The 26,812-nt window shown below is 45.2% G+C and overlaps 3 protein-coding genes across 6 annotated transcripts; 2 read left to right on the forward strand and 1 right to left on the reverse strand.

Moving 5' to 3' along the window:
* Positions 1 to 1,870: 1,870 nt before the first annotated feature.
* On the reverse strand, positions 1,871 to 5,929 carry LOC123063442 (uncharacterized). 3 transcript variants are annotated; one of them, XM_044487228.1, is made up of 6 exons: positions 5,467 to 5,929; positions 3,906 to 3,945; positions 3,460 to 3,576; positions 3,159 to 3,249; positions 2,929 to 3,076; positions 1,871 to 2,658 (listed from the first exon to the last, which is right to left on the reverse strand). In XM_044487228.1, exons 1-5 carry the CDS (start codon positions 5,636 to 5,638, stop codon positions 2,954 to 2,956), a joined length of 543 nt encoding a protein of 180 aa, XP_044343163.1. In that variant the 5' UTR covers positions 5,639 to 5,929; the 3' UTR covers positions 1,871 to 2,658; positions 2,929 to 2,953. The 3 variants fall into 3 exon arrangements, 2 of the variants coding, with proteins under 2 accessions (XP_044343163.1, XP_044343162.1); XM_044487227.1 differs by lacking the exon at positions 1,871 to 2,658 and having other exon boundaries at positions 2,667 to 3,076; XR_006430329.1 differs by lacking the exon at positions 1,871 to 2,658 and having other exon boundaries at positions 2,667 to 3,249; positions 3,460 to 3,583.
* Positions 5,930 to 6,542: 613 nt separating this feature from the next.
* On the forward strand, positions 6,543 to 7,956 carry LOC123063435 (glucan endo-1,3-beta-glucosidase GI). Its single transcript, XM_044487217.1, has one exon. It carries the CDS (start codon positions 6,745 to 6,747, stop codon positions 7,675 to 7,677), a length of 933 nt encoding a protein of 310 aa, XP_044343152.1. The 5' UTR covers positions 6,543 to 6,744; the 3' UTR covers positions 7,678 to 7,956.
* Positions 7,957 to 15,844: 7,888 nt separating this feature from the next.
* LOC123063447 (CST complex subunit STN1) lies at positions 15,845 to 18,443 on the forward strand. Of its 2 annotated transcripts, XR_006430330.1 has the most exons (3): positions 15,845 to 16,125; positions 16,919 to 17,670; positions 17,750 to 18,443. XR_006430330.1 is itself a non-coding variant. In XM_044487231.1 (2 exons), exon 2 carries the CDS (start codon positions 16,926 to 16,928, stop codon positions 17,394 to 17,396), a length of 471 nt encoding a protein of 156 aa, XP_044343166.1. In that variant the 5' UTR covers positions 15,845 to 16,125; positions 16,919 to 16,925; the 3' UTR covers positions 17,397 to 18,443. The 2 variants fall into 2 exon arrangements, 1 of the variants encoding a protein (XP_044343166.1); XM_044487231.1 differs by having other exon boundaries at positions 16,919 to 18,443.
* The last annotated feature ends 8,369 nt before the right edge of the window (positions 18,444 to 26,812 follow it).

Raw genomic sequence — 26,812 nt, forward strand, 5'->3', positions numbered from 1 at the left:
CTGATTTTTTTTTCAACCAGATTAGGTGAGCCCGGGCCCAACTTTAAATATACGCCCCAAAGCTACTACTTTCACCCAACCTTTCTCACTCCGGAGCCTCTCTGGATGTTAGTCGTCATGTCTAGCTTAGTACACATGATCTCATATGTATGTATTTGAACATTATTCCTTAATAAAAGTCCCATGTTCCACTAAGAAAATGCATCCCCTCTAAATTATTTTTTTACTAAAATAGAACACCTATTTTGGTACAACTAACCTCCTAATACAATTGAACCATTGATTTATCTCGCCTAATCATGCTTTGTCAACCGGTTTAGGCCCTATTTCATTCGGCACTTCTCTTGTTTCACGGTCTCCCCATGACGCTATCCTCCGTCTCGTCCCTCTCCTGATATTGCGAGAGAAGGCGAGACCCACTCGTTCTCCCCCATATTCTTGATTTTTTAAGGAATCTGCATGACCTCCTCCTTTACCCCAATTTATAGGGTTCATCCGGTGCCACCGGCAAAGAGTGCAAAGGATCCAACATTGGCCATAGGGGCGAGGTCGGGTTTGTCGAGTGTGATGCCAAAGCCAAGACGTACCTATTTGCACTATGTGGCCACAATCGGATGGGATTGCATTTCCTTCCATGTCTGCTTTACTCTTCCGGGCAAAGGGGGTATCTAGCTCGCACTAGGCCCATGTCTATAGCACTCGCGGTCAATGACTTGTATGAGAACATTTTGGTTGCAAACTAAACTTGGCATGCGGATTCGTCCAGTCCAAATTCCTTTTTCGGTTTTTGCACTTGTTGGTTGTGTGCATCTAGTTAGGCTGGTCACAATGGGGAGGAACTTAGGAGTAACATCACACACTCCAATACAACTTTGCTTATGTGTCACATATTTAATGAAGAGAGAGGTGCTTGTGGTAACTAGCTAAGTTACCGGAACATCATACACTCCAAGAAACAATGAGTCTATAACCTAATAAATACATTGTTGCATGACACTACATAGATGTTCCTACCCACTGTGGAGGTAGTAACATAATCTAGGGAAGTGTGTAAGTTACTAGACTATGTTCTTGCCTATTGTGACCAGCCTTATGCAGAGGCCGGGCATTCTATGATGCGATTGTATCAACTCAATATTTCAATTCAATGAAATTCCCTTTATCGAAAAAAAATGTGGGTTCGTCCAGTCCAAATTCCTTGCACCAGAGCGTGATTTGCCATAGTGGCAGCTAAAGTCACACAAGGGGCGAAGTGGGAGGGACTTCCTGCAAGATTAACAACCATAATTTTATTCTATTTTTGAAACGGACAGCCATAATTTGGTAGAAACGACCTCCAAATCTCTTTGTCTTTGTAGCCCTCGTAAGAAGCCTCTCGCTCTATACCCTTCTCTTTGTGGCCGGCCTACCTAGTGACTTCTTTTCTAAGATTGGCCTACACCTAGCGACTTGATGTAACCAGTTGCAACAATATTGCATTTGCGTGCACGACCCAAATGCTGCAACCAGATTTACTTTGCACTGCTTGGATTTGGACGCCCTCTGATCGTGATGTAAGTCATATCCAACGGGCAGGATCAGAGGAGGCTTATTTTCCCCGCTCTAGCCGGCTGACACCGCGCTCGCCTAGCATATCATCACAAAATGCAGTCCATATATAAATTCGTCAGCGACACGTATTAATAGGCAATAAAAGATAAACGTGATTGAGGGAATGAGGGTGACCGGCCGGGCCAAGGCGTGTACGCAGCGCCAAGCTGCTGCATGCACACAGATGCATGTGTGAAATGATCAACGACTAGGTACACACTAGTAAAGTTGCACGTGCAATGCCCGTCTTGATACATAAAATTTAGCTAGGGGTGTTTCAGGCAACAAAAAACAGAATCTTTCATCACAATTGAGGACATTGGTCACAAAGTGCACCGGATCACTTAGGTAATATCTTTTGTTCAATCAATGATTTATCTTATTTTTTATGTTTAAGTCCATATTTTTATTCCATAGACCAAACAAGTGCCTATAATGTCGACACAAAAACCATGGATCTGAAATGAAGACTTGTACATCTATGGGCTGCTTTATTCCTCTCTCGCTTTGTGAAAAGAAGCTCCAAACACCGGAACAAAGACTTGTAGGCCTGCAATTCATGAATTAGCTGAGCACCCATTGATAGCTCCTCCTAACTATCCAGCCAAAGATGAACAACTGACTGGCAATAGGTCTCAATCACCACTCTATGATAGTCTCTTTCTTGGGTCAACAACATGGCATCTTCGCATGCCAGGAGCTCCAATGGTAAATAGACCTATTATGTTATCATGCCTTTTGCAGGCGGCTGCTTGAAATCTTCCATCATGGTCACACACAATCAGTCCGCACCAGAAAATCAAGAGCACCATCACTGTTTATTTTCATCATGCTTTCGATGGACACCACTTCGCTTGCTCTTCACTGGCAACACTCTTGCCAGGGAATTAGAAAGCACGCACACTCTTATGAAAGCTCCATGAAATGCACTGTTTGCACTGAATTGCCTCATGTGTACTTATTCCGACTGCTCCATATTGCCCACAGGACGGAAACCGAAATAGGAGCATCTTTCTTACTAACAATAGCATGCTCAGTACATCAGCCAACCATGTCATTGGACATAGCCTGCGAAATTTAAGATATAAAATGTCAACGGTTGTATTACAGAATAGCTTTGCATGATGGAAACTAACCACAACAAGGTACATATTATTCTATTCATGAGCAGACATAGGGCATATACTAAGTTCTTGATGTGTCTCATTTTCAGTTCACTGAAACTTGGTAAAATATTTTGTAACAACGGAACTTGGTAAAATATTTTGTAACACCGGCCACTCAACGGTACATTCCACTTATTCTCTGCACCTGAAAGTACCCTCTTCTGCATCTCACCTTCTACCTTTCTCTGTATTAGGGCTTAGTATATGCAGAGCGAACTGTGAAATATCCCGAATGGTTCCATGCCTAATCTTCCATGCCCAAGACCAGAAGCCATCCGCATAATTATGGGGTCTTGGCATTCAGAAGAATGTGTACACATCTGTCGGCATGAACACCTCCTTAATTAAATCCTTGTTCCATTGCCCCAAATCAGCATCAATTAAACTTGAAACCAACTGTACCCGTGTAGCTGCTATTCTCCCCCTCGGTTGCATTGAATTTTGCTTTAGAAATCCATTTGGTTTGCTATATTGAGTTCGACCATTTCCAACCCTACAAATCAAACCCAACTTTAGCAAACATCTCTTCCATTCACAATAGCACACCAAGTTTGCGATGCACTTCGAGGACAGGTTGCCAATTTCAGACTTTTTGCTGCACGAGAACAATTTACTTTCACACCACCCCTGTATTTTAGATTTAGCTCAAATAACCAATCTACTATGAAAGAACCTCCCACTCTATTTGCAATTCAATCCTCACCTCAATTGAATTTGATATGTACTGTTGAGGCTGAAAAACACCGAACTCTTCATTTTAGTACCACTCTGGCCAGAGCAAGGCTGTAAGCGGATGGAATTCAATCTATGCGCACTCCACCTATCAGCTTTCACAAAAGATTTGGCAATCGTCAGCAAATAAAAGCAAGAAATCATGGTGCTCTTAGACTCACACCAATGCCACCATCAACCGAACCAGCATTGTAACTTTTTAAGATCGGTATTAGCATTGAAAAGAGATCATCAAAAGAGGGTGATAGATATGTTAACAATCTCCAATTCCAATGCTACATTGTTACAATTGCTTGGGAAAGTGTGCCTTTACCACCACTGTATATGGTACGACATTAAATTTTCAAATGTGAATGTGAACTCAGTGAGAATACACTACCACTCAATAATACGTCTGACTGTGTTAGGATTATTTACCTGATATGCGCCACTAAACTCCGCTGGGTTCTACACGAACCTATAGAATTAGCCATTTTAATCAGTATGTTGGAACAAATTCACAAAAATTACAGTCAGTATATATCACTGAAAGACTTCTGTAGATTTTCCAAAAATTCAATTGAGATATCACATCATGTTTGGAAGTACATGTTAATTTTACTGCATTTAAAAACTTTACAATTTTTGTTTACCTTATAATCTTATATGGAGGTAGCGGAACCTAACCTTCTGCAGCTCCTAGAATATACACACATGGATTAATCGAAACACACACACGTCTAAGTCTTCTTCGATCCGCAACACCTAGGCAAGATCTCTTCCCGAGAAACGATAACCTATAAAATGTATAATCACCAAAGCCAGAGAATCTAATCTCCAGTAGTTCCAGAGTTTACTCAAACAAGAGATATTAACGGTTTTTCATACACACATATAGTCATAAGTTCAGTTTTGGTGGCCTAATCTTGGAGCATTTAACTGTGTGATTGCATGCTAACTCAAAAGATACTATCAGAAAAGGCAATCATAATATGTTTTCTTTTCAATCAGGAAAGAGAAGGCTGGGATCATGAATTCGTAAATGGAAGAACCTCCATTGCACACTCTCTGTAAATCCTAGTGTGACTGAGCAGATCAAAATTAGAGATTATTCAGAATGGCTGACACATGCCAAGTAATTATGCATTACAGCCTTAGTTCCATAGTTACAAGAAAAAGGCCCAAGGATATCTTGTCGAGCAACCGAACGCCATGGGTAAAATGCACTATCCCGCAATTAACACTGGAAAGCGCGATAACAAATAGCAATTAAACACATGGACATTCTTCGAGTTGTATTCTCTTCTCAACCTTGCAAATTTAAATGGTATCTAGGTTATTATATCTCCTATTCCCTCCGTTCCGAATTACTTGTCTTAGATTTGTCTAGATACGGAGGTATCTAGCACTAAAATGAGTCTAGATACATCCGTATCTAGACAAATCCAAGACAAGCAATTCAGAACGAAGGGAGTAGATGCAAGTCTTTACAATATCCTCAAACTTGTTTTTTAACTGAAAAAAACATTGATGAAGCACCTCTAGAAAACATCTGACTGACATGTGCTTACAAAAATTAAAGCTTGAGATGGAGCAGAATAGAAGCAACCCATTTCCTATATGAAGAGCATATGTGATTATTGGCCCTCAGACACAAATATATTTTTATTTATTGCGGGGGAGGCTCAAAATAACTGGTTGATTTGCCAAGTGCACATGAACTAACTAAATTACAATTATTTGTCTAACAGAACACATCATAAATTCAGGAAGTTGAAACCATTCTAATAGGCTTGGATTTAAGCCATCTACCTGCAAGGATCACCAGATTCCGTGCGTATTAAGTGTAGCATTGCAGACATCATTAGATCTCATATCAGAAAGATGATCGTCATGCTATAATAAGGTACACTAAAAAGGATGCTTCTTCAGACCACTGTCAAAAAGCAACTGAAATCAAGTGCAGAGAAATACATCAATTGGATTGGCGGCCACTTACTTCCAAGATGTACGTACGCTGCCCCAGTGGAGAAGCACAATGCGACTGTAAGGTACTTGTGCCCAGCAGCGAGACTCTCCGGCGGTCGGGACTGGATAAGCTGCAGAGGAACGATAGGCGGAGGCGCGCGACGACGGGGAGAGGACGGTGGCGTGGCCGAGGATCTAGTCATCTTCTTCGATGAGAATACGCGAGCGGACGGGTGGGGCGCACGACGATGGGGTGAGTCGGCGGCGGCATCCGAACTGCGATGTCCCCAGCGTCAGCGGCGTGCGCTCATCGGCATCCGCGGCGGCTGCGTTGGTAAGAAGTGCTCGTTGTGAGCGGCGAGGACAGCAGGCGGCGGGCGAGGCTGAGTGTGCAATCACGGGAGCCGATTAGAGAGGAAGAAAGCAAAATGAGAGAAAATCACGGAGGGGATCAAGGTGATGCAGGGCTGGAGTTATTTTCTCCTTTTCCCTCGTGGGTGGGTGGGTGGATGGATTGATTGTGCGTGGGGCAGAACATTTCGTCTGCTCGGCAGGTAAGTGCGGTTAGATTAATCCGAGCTATTAGAGCTAACTAAATGGGGTAATCTGGCGGTAGTAATCAGACTGGGTACACTTGACGGGTGGTTTTAAGAAAGAAAATGTTTGCTTTTTTAATAGTAGTATAGAAGAAAAAGACACGTACGACCAATCATGTGAGCAGCCGATCGGGTCTTGTAAGATTCAGCTAGCTCATCACTGTCAACTTAAATTCGATCTCATCCGCCATTGCAACATTGTCAACGGAGTATTGTGCATGAATGAGCATGAGCTTACTATACCCACATAGGCGGCCAGACTTAGTCCACGACGATTTTCAAAAACTAAATAATGGACATTGATGTATGTACGTACCCAACTAGTTGTCGACGAAAAGTCCAACAAGTTTCCAATTTTGTATAAAACTATATAATTGAAAATTCGGCACGGTAGCAGCCTCTGTCATCGACTTGTCGTTACGGATCATGGAATACTAAGGCTAGGATGACCAGGCTGAGGTGACACCTAATTAGCTAGGAAGATGGGGAGCCCCTATCAATCTATCATGGACGATGAGATGAGATGAGATGGTGGAATAAGGAACCGTCTAATGATGCAAGCATATCACATGCACGCATCTCTCATCTCTCCCATGTACTATAAGTAATCCTAGCTAATGGCGTTTCTTATCGCAGCAGCAGGGAGAGCAAAGCATCGACCAGAAATTTTAGCCAGCAGAGACCCAGCTGAAACCTTGATCCCGTAGCTAGCCATGACGATCGGCGTCTGCTACGGCGTGGTCGCCAACAACCTCCCGCCGGCCAACGAGGTGGTGCAGCTCTACAGGTCCAAGGGCCTCACCGGCATGCGCATCTACTTCGCCGACGCCAAGGCCCTCTCCGCGCTCCGCGGCTCCGGCATCGGCCTCATCCTCGACGTCGGCGGCACCGACGTGCTGGCCAGCCTCGCCGCCAACGCCTCCAACGCCGCGAACTGGGTCCGGGATAACGTCAGGCCCTACTATCCGGCGGTGAACATCAAGTACATCGCCGCCGGCAACGAGGTCCTGGGCGGCGACACGCAGAACATCGTCCCGGCCATACGGAACCTCAACGCGGCCCTCGCCGGCGCCGGCCTCGGCGCCATCAAGGTGTCCACCTCGATCCGGTTCGACGCGGTGACCAACACCTTCCCGCCCTCCAACGGCGTGTTCGCGCAGGCCTACATGACGGACGTGGCCCGGCTCCTGGCGAGCACCGGCGCGCCGCTGCTGGCCAACGTGTACCCCTACTTCGCCTACAAGGACAACCCGCGGGACATCCAGCTGAACTACGCGACGTTCCGGCCGGGCACCACGGTGCGCGACCAGAACAACGGGCTGACCTACACGTGCCTGTTCGACGCCATGGTGGACGCCCTGGTGGCGGCGCTGGAGCGGGCCGGCGCGCCGGGGGTGAGGGTGGTGGTTTCGGAGAGCGGGTGGCCGTCGGCGAGCGGGTTCGCGGCGACGGCGGACAACGCGAGGGCGTACAACCAGGGGCTGATCGACCACGTCGGCGGGGGCACGCCCAAGAGGCCCGGCGCGCTGGAGACGTACATCTTCGCCATGTTCAACGAGAACTTCAAGACCGGGCAGCTCACCGAGAAGCACTTCGGGCTGTTCAACCCGGACAAGTCGCCGGCGTACCCTATCCAGTTCCGTTAGTCTGGCTGCGTCGTCCATACATGCGCCCGTATGTACACACGTGCACTGTCAACCTAAATAAGCTGCGTATAGTGCAGGAGTGAAGTGTAACGTGGATACAATATACGTACACGTCGACATATTGTCAGCCTAAATAAGCTGCACGTATATTGCAGCAGTGAAGTGTAACGAGAATGCATGTCATAACATCGATTCATGCAAGAGTAGTGCAATGCAACCATTCCAGGTGGTGTTATATATCGTCTGTCATGAATAAAGAGGAGGAAATTGAGGCAGTTATGAACTTTTTGTGATCCATGCATGCTTTATGTGCAGCGACTCCGCGACACCGTCTGCCACTGAAAGGACATCACTGAAAAGCGTGGAATAGATCCAAGAAAATGTGGTTGAAAACATATAGAGAAAAGTATATTTTTCGTCCCTCAACTTTTGACGAAGTCTAGATTTGATCCCTTAACTTCGAAACTGGACAACTTACACCCTGAGCTCTTGAAACCGGACAAGTTTCGTACCGCTATCACACCAAAGCTGGTTTTGTGCTGACTCGGCACGGTTTTGACTGGTTCTAGTCCATGTGGCAATCTATTTCTCCCCTTTGATTTATCTCTAATGTGGGCATTCTATCAAGCACTTGGCGTGCAAGATATGGAGCTGCTGGCGATGGTGCCCTCTTGGAGGAACATGACCACGAGCGAATGAATGTTGCCGTCCATGGCCATGTTGACCAATGACGCCTAGGGGCGGCGCTAAGGGTATTCTTGGGTTTTCATGTGAATACCCATGATTTTTATAAAATAGTGTTGATTTTGGTAAAACTGCGACAACTTTCGAAAAACAACAATGATTTTGACAAAATGAATACACATGAATACCTGGTTGCAAATTCCTGGAGCCGCCATTGGTGACGCCATCACCGGTGTACGATTCATCGCCGGAGGATTTCATGGGGAAGACCACGGAGCGGACACATTCGAGGAGCGAGGTTGTCCGGCTACAGGTATCGAGCAGCGGCGGCGGTCAAACTCGTCCTCGCGGCGCTCGTACTGGAGCCAGATGACGAGGCGACGCAGCGTTGCAGGTCGTCGGCATCGAAGCGCGTTGAAACCCGCACCATGCTCACCGCAAATGGTGCACATCTAGGGCTCTAGGCTGAGCTTGACATCGCGTGTGCTCAGTCAACAAGTTCCTCTGCCTACGTGTAACGCCCTAGATGCGGCTATATCTCCCACGTGTCGAGGCACGACTTAGAGGCATAACCGCATTGAAAGCAATGTCGTAAGTTAGACAATCTTCACAACATCCCATGTAATATAGATAATAAAAGGGGAGGAACATAGTTGGCTTACACTCGCCATGTCAATCAAAGTACATAAATAGCATTACATCAATCAAACACTCATGGCCCGACTACGGCGTCAAAATAAAAGATAAACCCAACATGCGACACGGTCCCGATCGCCCCAACTGGGCACCACTACTAATCGTCAGGGAAAGACACATAGTAACGGCGTGAGTCCTCGTCGAACTCCCACTTGAGCTCAAGCGCGTCATCTGGAACGGAGTCATCAGGCCCTGCATCTGGTTTGGAAATAATCTGTGAGCCACAGGGACTCAGCAATCTCGCACCCTCGCGATCAAGACTATTTAAGCTTATAGGTAAGGCAAGGTAAAAATGTGGAGCTGCAGCAAGCGACTAGCATATATGGTGGCTAACTTGTTCGCAAAAAAGAGCGAGAGGAGAAGGCAAAGCGCGAACAAATAACTAGAGAACAACCTGCGGCAAGCATTACTCCAACACCGTGTTCACTTCCCGGACTCCGCCGAGAAGAGACCATCACGGTAACTCATACAGTTGATTCATTTTAATTAAGTTAAGGTTCAAGTTATCTACAATCGAACATTAACAAATTCCCATCTGCCCATAACCGCGGGCACGGCTTTCAAAAGTTCAAATCCCTGCAGGGGAGTCCCAACTTAGCCCATGACAAGCTCTCACGGTCAACGAAGGAATAGACCTTCTCCCGAGACATTCCGATCAGACTCGGTATCCCAGTTCTACAAGACACTTCGACAAGTTAAAACAAATCCAGCAACACCGCCCGAATGTGCCAACAAATCCCGATAGGAGCTGCACATATCTCGTTCTCAGGGCACACTCAGATAGGTCAAGCTACGAGTAAAACCAGCCCTCGAGTTTCCCCGAGGTGGCCCCGCAGGCTGCCTGGTTCGGACCAACACTCAGAGGAGCACTGGCCCGGGGGGGTTTAAATAAGATGACCCTCGGGCTCCGGAAACTCAAGGGAAAAAGAGGCTAGGTGGCAAATGGTAAAACCAAGGTTGGGCATTGCTGGAAAAGCTTTAATCAAGGCGAACTATCAAGGGGTTCCCATTATCACCCAACCGTGTAAGGAACGCAAAATCCAGGACCACATAACACCGATATGACGGAAACTAGGGCAGCAAGAGTGGAACAAAACACTAGGCGAGAGGCCGAGCCTTTCACCCTTTACCAAGTATATAGATGCATTAAGATAACAAGATAATATAATGATATCCCAACAAGTAAATAATGTTCCAACAAGGAACGGTCTCCAATCTTCACCTGCAACTAGCAACACTATAAGAGGGGCTGAGCAAAGCGGTAACATAGCCAATCAACGGTTTGCTAGGACATGGTGGGTTAGAGGTTTGACATGGCAATTTGGGAGGCATGACAAGCAAGTGGTAGGCATCATAGCATAGGCATAGCAAAAGAGCGAGCATCTAGCAAAGCAAAGATAGTAGTGATTTCGAGGGTATGATCATCTTGCTTGCAAGGTTGTCAGAGTTGACTGGATCCTCGAAAGCAAACTCAACGGGCTCCTCGTTAGCGAACTCGTCTCCCGCCTCTACCCAAACAAGACAAACAAGCAACAAGGACACAATCAACCACGTGCAAAGCTCAAACAATATGATGCAAACATGGTATGCTATGCGGGATGCAACATGTGATGCATATGCAAGATTTGACAAGGAATACATGAACCTGGCCTCAACTTGGAAATCCAAGTGTGCCACTGGAAAGGTGAGATGAAATCGCTTGAAAACGGTATAAAGAACGCCGGAATCGGAGTTACGGTTTGGAAATGACAAGCAATTCAAATATGGCACCGGTCTGCGTTATACAACACATAGCCATCTAAATGCAACAAGATGAACATGCTACAACACCCAAATATGGCATCAAAATACATGGCGGGGATCCATTCATGATTCTTAACAAAAGAGGAACACTGAGCTACGGCCAATTCATCCATTAACAGGTTCAAACAAGCATGGCAAAAATGCATTTGGTAAACAGATTTTAAACTTGGTGAAATTAACACTTGTCTGGAATTTCAGATCAGGTAGCACACTTTGGAGCATGAAAACTATATGCTACAGGACCTGAACATGGCAAAGTAAAGCATGGCATGGAGGTACTCAAAGAGCTTAACAAAAGTCCCTTAGTGACCTTGAGCCAAAAGGAATCAGAAAATACATTTGCAAGCATGTGAACATGGCAAAAACATAATCAGTTCACAGACTTAGTGAAAAACTGGAGCATGCAAATCAGATATCAAGTAGGCATGTTTACAAGCTCGATGCACTCACTACAGAGCAATTCATGACAATCTAAGCATGCACCCACCAATAATACATATTATACAAGTCAGACATGGCAAGAACAATAACATAGCATGCACGGATCAACTACAACATCCTCGGCAAAATCGCTAACAAGTAGACAATCTGCCCAGATTCACGAAATGACAAAAGTAGAGCTTGATTGACTCAAGCTAGAGTGCTCCATAATTACAAACAAAGACATGGATGGATAGAGTACTACAAGATTAACAAAACACCCTTACTGATCATCCTCAAAAGAGGCACGGATCACTAGGAAACAACATGAACATATGGCATATTGAGATAAACAGATCAAGGACTTAGTGGAATTGCTAAGTCTCTGAAATCAGCATTAACGATTGCGCCACTTTGCAAGCTTGTGCTAGTCACCACATACATCACGAAAATACATGGGTTGCACCTCTGGATAGATGGCAAAACATATAACAAAACTCATGTAGAGCTCAGGGGCATATCATGCACACAAAAATCATGGCAAAAATGACAAATATCTAATTGGAGCAGCAGATCTGACAATTATCTCAAATAGCATTCTTCCAGCAACATTTCGGGCATCAAGATGAACTCAAATGAAAAGGATGCAATGAGATGAAATGATATGCTCTCTAAGATGAACATTTTGATATGCCAAATGCCCAAAACGGAGCTACGGATGCAAAGTTACGACATGATGAACATGGGCAAAATAATTAGGGTTTCGGGCAAAAGTCAACCGAGATATTTTCCCAGATCTAGATCCAGCCGGGCGCGGACTTCGAGGCTCGCCGGAAACTGTTCACCGGGGAGGAGGTTGACCGCCGGAGCTCGACGGGGAAGCGGGGGCCGGCCGGAGTGGGACTTGGGCGGCGCTGTGGAGGCGGCGGTGAAGGACGCCGGCGATGGGGCGGCGTGGAGGCGAGGTCCGGCGAGGGCGCACCGGCCGATGCGGTGGCGCGGCGAGGTGGTGGCCGGCGCGGGCCGGCGCCTGAGTCGAAGGCGGCGAAGGAGGAGCCACCGGGCGGCGCGGGCGACGGGCTCGCGGGGGCCCGACTTGGGCCTCTCGGGCCAGAGCGGCGGCGGCGGGGGCGTGCCACGTGTCGCGCGCCGATTGGTACGGGCGTGGCGACGGGATTTGTCTGGCGCGGACCGGACGTGTCCGGCGCGCGGATGGAGCGGGGCTAGGGTTTGGGGGTGGTTTGATCTGGAAATTTTGGGAGAGAACACCTATTTATAGATAGAGGGAGTTAGGAGAGTCCAAATGAGGTGCGATTTTCGGCCACGCGATCGTGATCGAACGCTCTAGATGATGGAGAGGGTTTTGGTGGGTTTTGGGCCAAAATGGAGGGGTGTTGAGCTGCAACACACGAGGCCTTTTCGGTCCCTCGGTTAACCGTTGGAGCATCGAACGAAGTCCAAATGGTACGAAACTTGACAGGCGGTCTACCGGTAGTAAACCAAGGCCGCTTGGCAAGTCTCGGTCCAATCCGGGAATGTTTAATCCCCACACACGAAAAAAGGTAGATATGACCACCGGAGGAGAACGGAGCGCCGGAATGCAAAACGGACAACGGGGAAAATGCTCGAATGCATGAGACGAACACGTATGCAAATGCAATGCACATGATGACATGATATGAGATGCATGACAATGACAACAACACACGGAAACAAAAACCCGAACCCGAGAAAATAAAATAACTTAACGCTGGAAACAGCAAGAGTTGGATTACATATTAGGAAAATCATATCCGAGGTGTTACACTACGCGCGCTCATGGAGCGGGGACAAGGCCTCAATGGTGTATGCTCAGGGCGACGGAGGGGCATCAACAGTGCCGTCGTTGGCAACGATAGAAGCAAACGGCGAGCACGAGTACGGCGAGAAGGACCTATGCTCGGAGGCCGCGCAGGAGGGTGCGCGGCGACAGCCAGGTGGTGGTGACCTGTGTGTCCGGTGGCCTAGCGCATGACCCGGACGTGTACACACACGCATGCAGCTATGTATACCATGCCCACGGCATGCACATGCACAAGGAAAATAAACATGCAGCTAAACTAGCTAAGACACCCACGCTTCCTCCTGCTGCATATCATCCGCGTCTTCCAGACTTCCAGTGCAGGCACATCTGAAGCCGGACACGAGCGCTGCAAGTTTCGGCATCCCCGACGCACAGAGCCACCGCGGGATGACATGGCTAAACACTGCACTATCGCCAATCAGTGAGGACGGCAGCAGCTGAGACGCGTCGAGTTGCGGCTAGCTACTCCCTCGGTGAACCGTCCACTTCGCAGGACTTGAACGCAAAGGCCAAGTCGTGCACTGAGCCGAGCGAGGGCGGCGAATCCGGCGCGGGTTTCTGCGAGTGGTAGACTGGTGGTGAGGCTGGTTGTAATGGTAGTATCATATCTAGTATTATGTATGTTAATTAGGCAATTTTGATGAGATGTCATATCATTAAATGAAGAAGGAGAGGGTGTAGTATCATATCATGATAGCGTATCATAATAAATGCTATGCTACTTTGTGTCATGCATGGCAATAAATAGAGTACTACATGGTACTAATATATGATATTATGCATTAGGGAGGTATTATCATACACTAGTATCATATGCATGATACTACCTCTCTCTCAGTTTACAGAGCGTGCGTATACCCCTAGGTCGTCAATTTGATCAACCTAATACAAGTCATATATTACAAAAAATATACCAACATAAACTTCGGAGTTTCTACTTTCAAAAGGTATAATTTTTGTGTTATATAGTTTATATTAGGGTGATAAAATTGACAACCTAGATATACGCGTAGGACTTGTAAACTGAAACAGAGGTAGTACTAGTATATGATACTCCCTATTACAACCAGCCTGATGAACGCCGTGCGGGGCGGGTCGTTGGCAGCGTCAGACATTGCACACCAAATGTTTGTCAAAATATCCATACCAGAGTAGACGGAAGGAAAGATAAAACCTGAGCGAAGGACAAAACCTGTCCGGTTTTAAGAATTGAGGGTGCAGATTGTCTGGTTTCAAAATTGAGTGACTAAATCTAAAGTTTACTAAAAGTTAAGGGACGGAAAGTATACTTTTGTCAAATATATATAGTAGAAATATGCTATATGTACTACTAGCAAACATGTCTGTGCGTTGTAACGGGAGAAAACAACCCTCGCACGCCCTTTACCCATCGAGTATCACTAAAGACATCACCTAATGCCCATAACATAATAAACATGACTAATACCTTATCCCCGGGTCCACATCCTCCATTTCAATATAACATCAAACACATGTTTCCGCTTGTCGTCTTTGTCGTCCTCGTCGCCGGTGGTCGCGATACCAGTTGTCACTAACCAAGGTTGGCCAGGTCCAATAGCTGAATTGTTGAGTCACCTTCATGTCCCACGAAGATCAAGAACGTTGAACAAAGTTTTTTTTAATCATCTGGCTAATATAATAGGAAAAAACACTTCACATAATATATGTATGTGTCATCATGTAAATTGAGTAGTTTGTGTCAGATAGACCATGAAATCTTAGTTGGACTCCTCATGCATTTTGACGGGAGTCATTGGGCCGAGTGAGACTGGTCGTATGTGAAGACGCGACAAAGAAAAAGATTCATTTCATATCCCTAGTTTAATAAATTGAACTAAAACAATGCATCAGGTGGGCATATTTCAAAAATTCACCAAGTTTTATTAATAGATATAGATTAAAGCAATTTAGCTATAGTACCTCCCATTTTTTTAAACATGTTTTAAAAAATGTTTTCCTTTTCAAGTTTAAAGTTAAAAACATATTTGTGTTCTCAAAATGTTTGCAAATTAAAAAAAAATCACAAACAGTACCTCCTAGTTTTTAAAAATTGTTTATGTTTTAAAAAATAATTAGGTTTCAAAAAAAACTAAAAAGAGAAATATTCTTATTTTTTATAAAAAGTCCAAGTTTCAGTTTTTATTAACAACTTTTGCAAAAATTTCGCGTTCTAAAATATATTTACTTAAAAGAAATCCTTTTTCTAAGGTAAAATGTGTCTAACCGCATGCACATTTGATTAACAAGCGAAAATCATAATGTTACGTGTGAGAAAAACAAAACCAATGCTCTAACATGCTTCAACAATAGCTTTTGTAGAACACTTTTTTTTTCCGCAGGGCAATACAAAAGTCATTTGTCTATACAAATTTGCACTTAGTTAGAATACACACATGTTTATTGTGAAAAAAGTTAATTCCTAGTATAATAAGTGTCACAATTTTGAACAAAGGTTAAACTAAGCTTAGTTCAAAACTGCGACGCTTATTTTGGATCGAGGGAGTTTGAATTTTTTTTTAAATAGCTTCGCTTTAAAAAAAAAATCAGCCAGCTTGGGCTCCAAATTGCTGACCCCGGGTGGACTTATCTCTCCGCCTTCCCTTTCCCCACCTGGGCCAAACCTGAATTTGGGCTTCCTCCTTGCCATTGGACTGGTCCAGAGACTGGCCCACTGATGCGGCCGAGGCCAGCCCAGGACGCTCAGTGCTCCTCCTCCCTCCTGGCTTCTGCTACCAGCACAGCGCCGGCCTGCACCTCTGAACCCTACCGCCAATGGTGCGGCGCGCGGCCGGCCGGAGCGTAACCTTCCCGGCTCTCCGGCGCCGCCGCCAGGCACCGTCTTCCGCAATTCCGTACCGTCTGTTGCTCACTCCTCCGGGCCCCGACCTCAAGACCGCTCGTCGGAGCCCGTGAATCCTCAGGGCTCAGGCTGTCCACTTCCTCAAGACCGTGCGTCAATCGAGCTCCAGAGCAAGGGCAAGGTGGATTTTATTCATTTGAATTCGTGTATTGCAAACATTTTGATTTTGTTGTGCCCACTGAAAAAACTGAAGGATATATATACATTGATTCAGTGGTGTACTGTTGTTACATTAGCTTGTCACCTTCAGTTATTTTGTGACTTACTCTTATCCTGTAGCTAGCCCACGATACAGGATTCAGACATTCAGTACATGTCTGGTTCTGTAACTGCTACAAGCCTGCAAGCAGAGCTACATGTATCCCTGTTCTGAACCTCGATGAATTCAAGTCAACCATTTATCCCGTGTGCTAGATTTTATCAGTGTGTGGTTTCCTTGGGAAAAAAATGCCTGGTGTTTTGCTCCCCGCGCTGATCTGCTTCTCACGATGCGGCGGCCCGCGGACTGGAGACAGGGCCTCCGCCGGGGTTTGCTGCAGAATCTGAAACTAACCAATTAACTACAGGATCTGAAGCCTTGTTTTCAACTCAGTACAGATAATATTATCTTGTAGTATTATTTCTATTTTGCTCATGTTTATCTACTTTGTTGGATCGTTAATGTCGATTTCTAATTCTACCCTAGCTGTGCAATTGAGCTATAGTTGTTTATGCCATGGCATGGGATACTTTTCTGGTTAGTTATAACTTATAAGCGATGAACTTTTAGCCCGGCTTGCTTGACTCCTGGCTCCACCAATAATATATATAGCTTTTTTGCTTAAATTTTCGTCATGTATTATAAAACTGTGAAGTTCTAGTTAAATCTCCACTCTGAACTTCATTGCCTCATGGGTTGTATCACTTGTATGCAGACTCAGCATGGACTCCCTTCATCTTGTGCATGTCAAACTTTTCGCTGCCGACCTTCTCACGCTGACTCCCCGACATACATCGCCGCCTTCTTTTGTTCGCTGTGGCCGTACAGTTGCTCGTGCTGAGGTTGTTGGGATTGTTGTTTCACGTGACCGCAGGGAGAAGTTCCTGCGCTTCCTGGTTGATGATGGCACTGGCTGTGTACCATGTGTCCTGTGGCTGAACCACCAGTACCTGAATGCAAACAGTTCATCAGATTCTGATCCAACTGGAGAGATGGCATTGAAAATGTCGGAGGTGGTACGCTTGGGCACTTTGTTGAGGGTTCGTGGGAGGATTGTCATGTACCGTGGTGCAATTCAGATTGCTGCTAGAGACGTGGTTCTAGAGGAGGACCCTAATGTGGAGGTTCTACATTGGTTACAGTGCGTTCACATGGCCAAGGAATGTTATGATTTGCCACTACCTTCTGCTTGAGGTGTGCCTTGGAGGATCTCATTCTCTGTAATGATCCCAAACTGTACTGTGTTTCTTTCTGTGGTTACTGTTGAGCCAACTTCTTCTAACGCGATCCAGCGTGTGTACGGCAAACATCGTTAACTAAATGCCTTTTTTGGTCGACTGCATTTGATTTACTTCATTTAAGCATTAGGGTCAGTTTGCAACTGCCTTATATGGTCTAATGCTGAGGCTCCTAGTGATAGTGCACTGCATTTGGATGAAGTAATGTGTGTATCCCTGACTCTGAATGGTACTGCAGCTACTCACTCATAGTTTTTGTTTGATGATGTAAATGCTTGGTTAACAAATATGGGTCGTCCATCTTGCAGGTATACCTGATTTCATAAATTTAAGCTCTTGTTTCAGAGGTCAATATATCCGGCAACAACAGTTAGTTTCCAGCTTGACATGAAAGAATATCAGCGGTGACATTATCCCCTGCCAAGGGACTTACCAGGGCCAAAGCCAATGTATAGATGCAACTTCTTATTGCAATATTAATGCCCATGGACAGAAATAGGAAGAAAGATACGGAAAATATTATTGAGTGCAGAGAAAGCTCATTTAATGCCTTGTTCTCTACTGGGTTTTCTTTGCCAAGATAAAGATGTATCTTATGACTTACATGTGCAGGAGTCGAAACTCAAGTGTGAGAGAGGCCACATGTAACGGGCATCATGGCTATCGAAGGTACAACACCTTGAAACCCCAAGCTGAAGTCAAATGTGATTTTTCTACCATAAGCATAGTTCTGATAGTGAAAAGACAAAAGAGTAAGATTTAGCAGGATGCAAAATAAGACAACTAGATGAGTGGGAAAGAAGGAAGGTAAACAGTAAGAAAACACTGGTTAGATGTTTGTTAATGAAGTGATAGGTGGAAATGTCCAGGTTTTGACTTCAACACTGAATTATCAGTGATTGGCCTTGAATATTCATCTAAAGCAGCTCAAGTTATAGTTCCTCATCTTATTGGAGGCTACGACACAAAAGGAACTAAAATGAAAAAAATCACCAGAAATACATAACATAATCAGCACATCTGAATCTACCTTGGCTTCCATAGTGATTCTGTGGATAAAGGTAGCGGAGATGATTAAAGCGGAATACTATTCATAGGCCTTGATTCTGGCCAGCTGCCAGATAATTAGAAAAGGCACTAATATTAAAATCAAATTCTGTTGATTATACATGATGATGTGTGTGTTTGCACAATATTCCTTAGGATCATATGTACATTGTTGCTCCCCTGAATATTAGAGCTATTAGTTTTCTCTTTCACGGTTCTAAGTAAACTTTCTCTTGATTTTATCCGATGATGTTTTCAGTAGTAGGGGAATCATGTAGTATTTGGCATCATGCAATCAGCCATCCTCTGATCTTGGACAGTGTACTAACTGAAACATGTTTCATATTAAACTTATATACCTATTTGCAGAAGTAGATGTATAAATTAGTAGTGGTAAATGTGCAAATTAGTAGTGTTCTTTCATTTCCATTGTGTGAGGTCTGACCACTAGTCATGATGTCCTCTGACAATATGCAAATGAATTCATTTTTTGCAGCATGCAACTCATTTTTTGTTGGTCAAGTTGATGATCTAAAAACATGTGTGAGCCTTCTATATCGAAACGGAAGAAGTATCATTTTGCTAGTCTCTGCATTCTTTGTCTTACTGTCACCTAGTCACCTTCCTGGCATTTACCACTCTCAAGTTGATAGGCTGATAGATAGTGATGCATCAGGATCCATTCCACCAGTCGAGCCACATGGTATTGAAATACTGCCCTCCGTTCACGCTTCACTGTCTATCTTAACTATTGACAAAGAAGGAAATGGAACAGCGGTTCACCTATTTCAACTGCGATGTTAGTTTTTGTAGTTCACTGAATTTTCCTCCATCTTCTCCACCCAATCTTATCGCCAGCTTACCAGTGCAATATATATGGATATTGTGGTGCATACGGCTACTGCGACAACACAGAGGCAATTCCCACATGCAAGTGCCTTGATGAGTTTGTCCCTAGTAACATAATAGAATGGGTTAGAGGCAATTTTTTTCATGGTTGCCGGCGAAAGGAGAAACTGCAGTGTGGTGGAGAGGACAGTTTCTTGACCTTGCCAGCAATGAAGGCGCCAGACAAATTCATACGCCTGTGGGATAAAAGCTATGATGTCTGTGCAGTGGAGTGCAGTAAAAGTTGCTCATGTGTAGTGTATGCTTATGCTAATCTAATCACCAGCAACATTGATGGGAATGCAACAAGGTGCCTGCTGTGGACCGGGGAGCTGATTGCCGTGGAGAAGGGTGGCGCCGTCGGCAGTGAGAACCTGTATCTCCGGCTTACTATCTTGTCAAGTACATTCCTCTTTCTGTTGCTCTTGTTTATGTCCATGAATGTTTCAGTTTAAGAATTTGTGTGTAACATAAGAAGCAGAGCATGGCAACTTGCTGCTTTAACTTGCTAATAACTTGTGAGTTGCTGACACTTTTGGCTCCACCACTACAAAGCAAAATCACTAGAGGGCATTAGTTCTCTGAATCCTAACATGCTAAACCGAAAACCTATGCTTTCAGTATTCAAATTATTCAACTATATGTGCTATCCCCATGGCGTTGTCATTTTGTTCATGTTTGTACTATGTATATATGTCAACGCATTTAATATGCCAAAATGGTGGTACAGACTTAACAGAAAGTTTGATGCTGCCATCTTGTTATTACAGTTTGATGCTGCCATCTTGTTATTACAGTCTGAATGTATTGTTGCTGGTGCTGTTGCCCGTAATCACCGTGATATATATGTTCCTGAACGCTTACCATCACTTCTATGAGAAGGTCTGCGATCCTGAACCCGCTGAAGCAATGGCCATTCGATATGCTTTATCCTATTCTCTTGTTGATGGTATTCAGAGGATTATCTCAGCTTCAGACTGTTCTTCTCTGGTGGCCAGGCTGAGTGCCTCCGAAGCTGATCGGTCGGCTACTGGTGCTGTTATCCATGACCTCAAGTTTGTTTCAGTTTCCTTTATTTCTGTTATTAGTCGAATCTGTAATAGGGCGGCTGGTGCTATCGCACGATCTGGGGATGATGCCGTAGAAGGTGCCTTAGAATTCTTGGTCCAATTTTCAGTCAGGTAGCAGCACAACTGGCCCAATTTTGTCATGGTTTTAGACCTAACTAGCCATGCCCGCGCGGCGGCACGCCACGCCTATTGATACGTTATGTGAGAAATTCTTTGTATGCTGATATTAAATTTGACCTGTTGATTATTTAATTAATTATTCAGTTTTTGCTTGTTCGCTTTAATTTAGTTTAAGTTTCAGTCACTTTTTCCCTACACTCTCAGATTAAGATCCAATGGACAAAAGGGTGTGCTGCCCAGGGTTTGCATGGCACTTCTAATTACTTGGAAATATTCTTCCCAGAATACTGACTGAACTGATCCGACAAGTGAATAGAAAAGAAATATTGCTGAGCGTAAGCAAGTCTAAAGAAGCAAACCACAACACCGGTAAGCAAGAAACACATCAGAAGTAGCTTTGGTTTTAGGATTTGAATCATCTTTTGAAATGTTGACATGACCATTCTATAATAAACAAAGCAAAATCTTCTATCGCCGGATGTAGTCCCATCATTACGAACTCCTGCACCACCATTTTGCAGGTGCTATAGCATCATTAGGTTCCAATTCTCCCTGGTTGGCATCGAATGAGTTTGATAACAGAAGAACAACATTTAAGCTCATATTTTTCTCTATCGGCCAAGGTGCTCCAAATTTGTCAGCGGCTTGACAACATTAAACATAGTTGGAAATATGTCACTTTTGTAGAGTATTAGATAAAATAGCCTCTCTGTTGTCCCCCCTACCTTTCATGCGGGAATTAAACTTCTCGAAGGTAAGCATCAGCCATATCCGACGACAGGAATTGCAGCAGTCGATACACATAAACTGTACGTAGGAGTCAGGCGTCGACGCACACCGGCACACGACGTGGAATCCATGGCCGCACCCTTTCGTGACAGAAAAAGCGGATCTCCTCCTTCTCTCGAACTCCGACAGGCAGATGCCCCACTTCGTCAAGTTGTTCTCCTCATCCACGGCCTCCACGGATGCCAAGGCGCCGTGCGCCATGACAGCCGTCGCCACAACATCCTCAGCTCCGTAAACGCCCTAGTTTTGAGCTGCTTGTTTGCCGCTGCCGCGTCAAAACAGGGAGCCGGCGTAGCTAGTGCCGCCGACGCCGCGCCGAGACACATCCGGTCTGCGGCGTCAAATCTCCCCCGCCATTCGGGAGTATTTGACAAAAAACTACCAGAATTGGAGCTTCCGTCCCACAGAACTACCACTTCTTTTAAAAGTGGTTGATAACTACCAAAAAATTGAAAGCGCGTGGCTAAAAACTACCAAGTTGACGAATTAATCATTTTAGAGCGTTTAAACCCGTTTCTGACAGCAGTGACCCACATGTCAGGTGGACGCCAGCGGTAACGGCTAACGGCGCTCCCTCGCAGCCATTAGACCCGGCCGTCGCGGTCGCACCTGGTCGGACCGGGCCGCATCGGACCAGGTATAAGCTGGCCGACCAGGCTCGTCCCCACCTGCTCCCTCACTCTCCCCCGAGCTCACTCCCCACTTTGCTCTGCTCTGCTTCTTCTCGCTCTCCGACGACGCCACGACCGACCATGCCGTCCTGGCCCAATAGTAAAGAGACCTCGGACGACGATGACGAGTTCATGAGCGAGTTCAGCAGCATGCAGATGGAGTATTTCGTAAGTCAGCTAACTGTATCCTCTCCTCTCCTTCCTGTGTTCTAGGGTTAGGGTTAGGGTTTGAAGATAATCGAGATTTCTTCCATTTAAGTTCATATATGTGAGCTGTAGTTGATACATATATGTTTTTGCTGCTGCAGCAAACTCCTGAAACTGTGATAGACCCAAGCTTCTGTGGGCTTGTGATTGAATCTGACAGAAGGTGCATCCTGCATAGGCAGAGGGCAGGCAAGTTTGTGGCATTTGAAGGCACTGACACTGGCAGGAGATTCATCGGATGTGCTACTGAGGTAATGGACCAACTTGGTGTGGATTTGATTAGCTTGTTTTTCTGCTATGTAGTGGAAACAGAGTAGCGTTTAGTTGTTGTTTTTCTGAATTTTCCTTTAAGTGTGAAAACTTATGTATGTCTGAATATTGTACTTGTAGCAGAGAGCACTGGAAACATATTAATGTGTTGTATTTTGAGTATAGAGCTAGCTAGTGTACCTATGTATAGCACATGTGTTTATGATTTGTTATTCTGAATTTGCTTGTTATCTGTGGTGTTCACTGCAAATATAATTTGATTTTCAGGATGGTGTGAACTGTGGTGTTCTGGAGTGGGTAGATGCCCCCTGGCCTGTAATTCTGCAAAGGTGCTTAACCAAGCTCTGGGATATGTATCATGAGCAGAATCTTGGTAGAGCCCAGGATAATGAGGCTCATAGGACAGAGGTTGCAAAACTGCATAAGGAGCTTGATTATCTGGCCAATCAGTATAGCCAGCTAGTGGATGATGTGTCCAAGTTGTTTGATTATCAGGATGGAATCAAATCTCATGACATGGATTGCACAAGCCAGGCAATCAATGAACTGAAGGAGAAGAAGAGGCGACTTGAGGAGCAGGCAAAGATTGAGCTTCAAATGGAGAAGCTTAAGCTCAAAAAAGAACAGAGGTGCATCCTTCAGAGTCAAGCTGATATAATCCAAAACACTAGGAAGGCCATGAAGGAGATAGAGGTGGACAGAGACCACCTTAAAGAAGAGAAGAAGAAGCTGGAGAATGTCATTGCTGAGCTCCTGAAGGTTGGTCATGGGTGCAAGGAAAAGCTGGACAAGATCAAGGAAGTTGTGATGGAGGAGTGAAGTGGCAACTCTGGATGGTAAGTATATATGAGGCCTATATATATAACTGGCCTTGCTATGTTATCTGATGCAAATATGCATCTTAGCTAGCTATAATACTATATATGAACTGCCTATGAATTGTCCTGGTTTCAGATCATTTTGGGGATTTGTTTTGTGGTGCCCATGGCACTGCATGTGATCTGTAATGCTTTAAGATATTAACTGCCTATGAACTCCAAGTTGTAATGCCAAGTATGGATAGTAAGTTAGCTTATGAACTATAGTCCATGATGATGTTAAATTTCTATATTTGTTTTCATAATCTGTTGCATCCAGTACTGACCTATATATAGCACATAGATAGCACATAGAATTATCTGATCTTGGATACACCAGAGATAGCACATATTCTCTGTAACATAGATAACACATAGTCTCTCTAACATAGATAGCACATACATGCAAATCAAGTTTCAGATAAACATAACTGACGATATTGAACTTGTGAACACTGACGAAACTGAATTAGCTAACACTTGTTTCAGAGATAGGTTCACTTAGGCAACTTGAATAACATTGGATCTACTGCTCATCTTTAGGATTTGCTAAGCGTGCAGAGCGACGCATGATTTGCTTGATCTGCCTTGGATCTGTCTGCTTCTGCACTTCCTCCTCTTCATCGTCTTCGTCGATGACGATGATGGGAGGGGGACGGCGGCGAGCCTGCTCTGCAGGTGGCGCAACTATCTGCAAGTCGTCGTCGTCATCCTCTTCCTGCACTGCTACATCAGTTGCAGCTTGTGTCGGAGCAACATAGCAGTGGACTTCCCATCGCTTACGCTGGCCATCATCGGAGGACTCTGCCTCTCTCATTGCCCATAGTAGAGTGTCGATGGGCAGGATACCCTTACCTTTAGTTCCATAGCTCTGCTGCATGCACTTCTTCTCTTGAGGCGTCGCCTTCTTCTGGACTAGGTCAGCAGCATCTACTAGTCCATCCGCGCTGTTGTATCTCGTAGCTATCTTCATGTAGTCCAGGAATAGATCTTGGTCACCGCGCGCTGAACCAAATAGCATGGCAACCCAGCCCTTGCCAGTGGGGAATGGGTTGAGCCATGGGTCTGGTGTGGAGGAAGAACCAGCCATGGGTGAAGAGAGGATGTGGTTGTGAGAGAAGTGGCGAGTGAGGTGAAGTTGTGGATATCCAGTGAGGCTGATGTTAAGTAGTTGAAGAAAGAGGAGATGTAGTAAAGAGAGGTGGAGTGATGCAGTAAAGAAGTTGAATTCAGTGAGACTTGGTGGTAGTTGTGCTGTAGTTATTGCGTGATGAAACTTGTGCTGTTTAAAGTTGACAGAAACTTGTGCAGATTTAGAGGCAGTGCATAATAATTCAGATTCAGAGGTAGTTCAGAGCAGGTTTCATTCACATAAATCAACCATGCTAACTTAAAACATAGTACTTTGCAGGATCACATACAATTGATCTAAGTTGCTAAACTTAAAACACGTAGATCATACACTGCAGCAGCATCATCTACATTGCAGCATCCTAAGTACTAACGCAGCAGACGAAGACGCTTTGAACGACGAACAGGACCTTGGAAGCTCTATTTTTTGGCCTTGTTTTTCTTGCTAGATGAGCATGCTTCTTCCTCCTGCACTGGTAGCCGCTCCAGCTCCGGCAGCGCTTGCTCTGAATGCATCTCCATCATCCTCATGAGGGGCAGCACTGGCACTATGCGTTCAGCTAGGTGATCCACCGGACGCAGATTCAGGCGGTCTTGGTACATATACCAACGGGCTCGCTGAAAAGGGTCCGGCGAATCCCTAGCTTCACCCATTGCCCAGATGAGGTTTTCAATCAAGGGGCGATGGAGGTCAGGCAGGCACTCCCTCTCGTCGTCTGTGGCGGCTGCCCTGACGGCGAACGATTGGTTCTGCAGCATGGTAGGGCCGCTGAACCAAGAACTCACCTCACGCGCATACTGCAGCTTCTTGGCATCGCCGGCACATAGCTCCCGTAGGTCCCTATGCCAACCCTCTCCAAATGCCATCGCCGGCGTGAAGGTGGTTTTTTGGATGGGAAGTTGGATAGGCTAATGGTCGAGTAGAAAGAAAGAGAGGAGAAGTGGAGATTACACGTTTTGGGTGTTGGCTTTAAAGACATGGCTGGCCACTACTACTTGTGTGTGGATGCTTCTAGACCTACATTAACTACCATGAACCACCACACACAAACAATTACAGAGCACAAATTAAGAAAATTCAGTTAACTTCGCATACATTCAGAGAAATTGATAAGAATTCATACAAGCTGACATTTATTCAAGAGAGAAATCCATAGCAAGCATTAGTGAGAATAGATTCACCACGCCGAATCAAGAATTCTACTCCACCTCGCCCTGGTGACTTGATATCGATGGAAGTTTGCCCTCTCTCTAGCCCACCAAATGATCAGCTCATCAGTGATGTTGGTTCCAGCTGGGAACACCTCGTTGAACTGCCTCACGTCGTTGGAGTTGCGTTCTGCCATGATTATAGCAGCCAACCGTCGCCGTCGCTCATGTCGATGGGCCCTCCTTTCTTCTCTTGCAACCCTTCTTGCTGCCCTACCCAACTCCTCCTGGTCATCAACAACGTCTCCATGGCTGGGATCCATCTCTTTGACTGGCGGCTGGGTTGTAGTGGTGCTGGCGGCTAGGTTTTGGGTAGGGGGAGAGAGGGTTCGCCTTCTTATAGACAACACAGAAGGCTTCGGGAGTTTGATCCAATAACAAAGCCCAATCAAAGGCCCATTTTCACAGGCTCGGACAAATTCAGAAATAGCCAAACATGTTTCAGAGCACAGAACATGTTCAGACAAATTCAGAAATAGCCAAACATGTTTCAGAGCACAAAACAGGTTCGGACAAATTCAGAAATAGCCAAACATGTTTCAGAGCACAGAACAGGTTCAGACAAATTCAGAAATAGCCAAACATGTTTCAGAGCACAGAACAGGTTCAGACAAATTCAGAAATAGCCAAACATGTTTCAGAGCACAGAACAGGTTCAGACAAATTCAGAAATAGCCAAACATGTTTCAGAGCACATAACAGGTTCAGACAAATTCAGAAAGTGCCAAATAGGGTTCAGACCACATAATAGGTTCAAACAAATAAAGAAAGTACCAAACAGGTTTCAGACCACAGAATAGGTTCAGACAACTTGACCACAGAACAGGTTTCATCTCAGCTTACATGTCACTTCAGTAGTTACCACTGCAATAGAAATAACCTTTCAATTTGGAGCTTGTCATTCTCTTCCTCTTGGTCCCAACTTGATTATCTGAAGTGGTTGCAGCTCTTGGAACAGTGAATCCATGAGTCCTCCCTCTACCTGTAGGCCTACCTCTTTTAGCTCTTGGTGCAGGGCCTGGTGCAGATGCAGAAGGGCCTGGGCCAGATGCAGAAGGGGCTGGTGCAGATGCAGATGGAGTTGCAGCAGGTACTGTTGTGGTTCTTGCAGT

The sequence above is a fragment of the Triticum aestivum genome, chromosome 3A (assembly GCF_018294505.1).
Source record: "Triticum aestivum cultivar Chinese Spring chromosome 3A, IWGSC CS RefSeq v2.1, whole genome shotgun sequence".
Taxonomy (NCBI): Eukaryota; Viridiplantae; Streptophyta; class Magnoliopsida; order Poales; family Poaceae; genus Triticum; species Triticum aestivum.

Excerpts from the sequence above, each read along its gene's own strand:
- LOC123063442 (XM_044487228.1), bottom strand. The coding sequence starts at position 5,638 with ATGACTAGATCCTCGGCCACGCCACCGTCCTCTCCCCGTCGTCGCGCG. Across the intron at positions 3,250-3,459 it reads ACATATCAAATTCAATTGAG|GGTTGGAAATGGTCGAACTC; the intron begins GTGAGGATTGAA and ends TTTGATTTGTAG. Across the intron at positions 3,077-3,158 it reads GGAGAATAGCAGCTACACGG|ATGTGTACACATTCTTCTGA; the intron begins GTACAGTTGGTT and ends TCATGCCGACAG.
- LOC123063435 (XM_044487217.1), top strand. The coding sequence starts at position 6,745 with ATGACGATCGGCGTCTGCTACGGCGTGGTCGCCAACAACCTCCCGCCG.
- LOC123063447 (XM_044487231.1), top strand. The coding sequence starts at position 16,926 with ATGGACTCCCTTCATCTTGTGCATGTCAAACTTTTCGCTGCCGACCTT.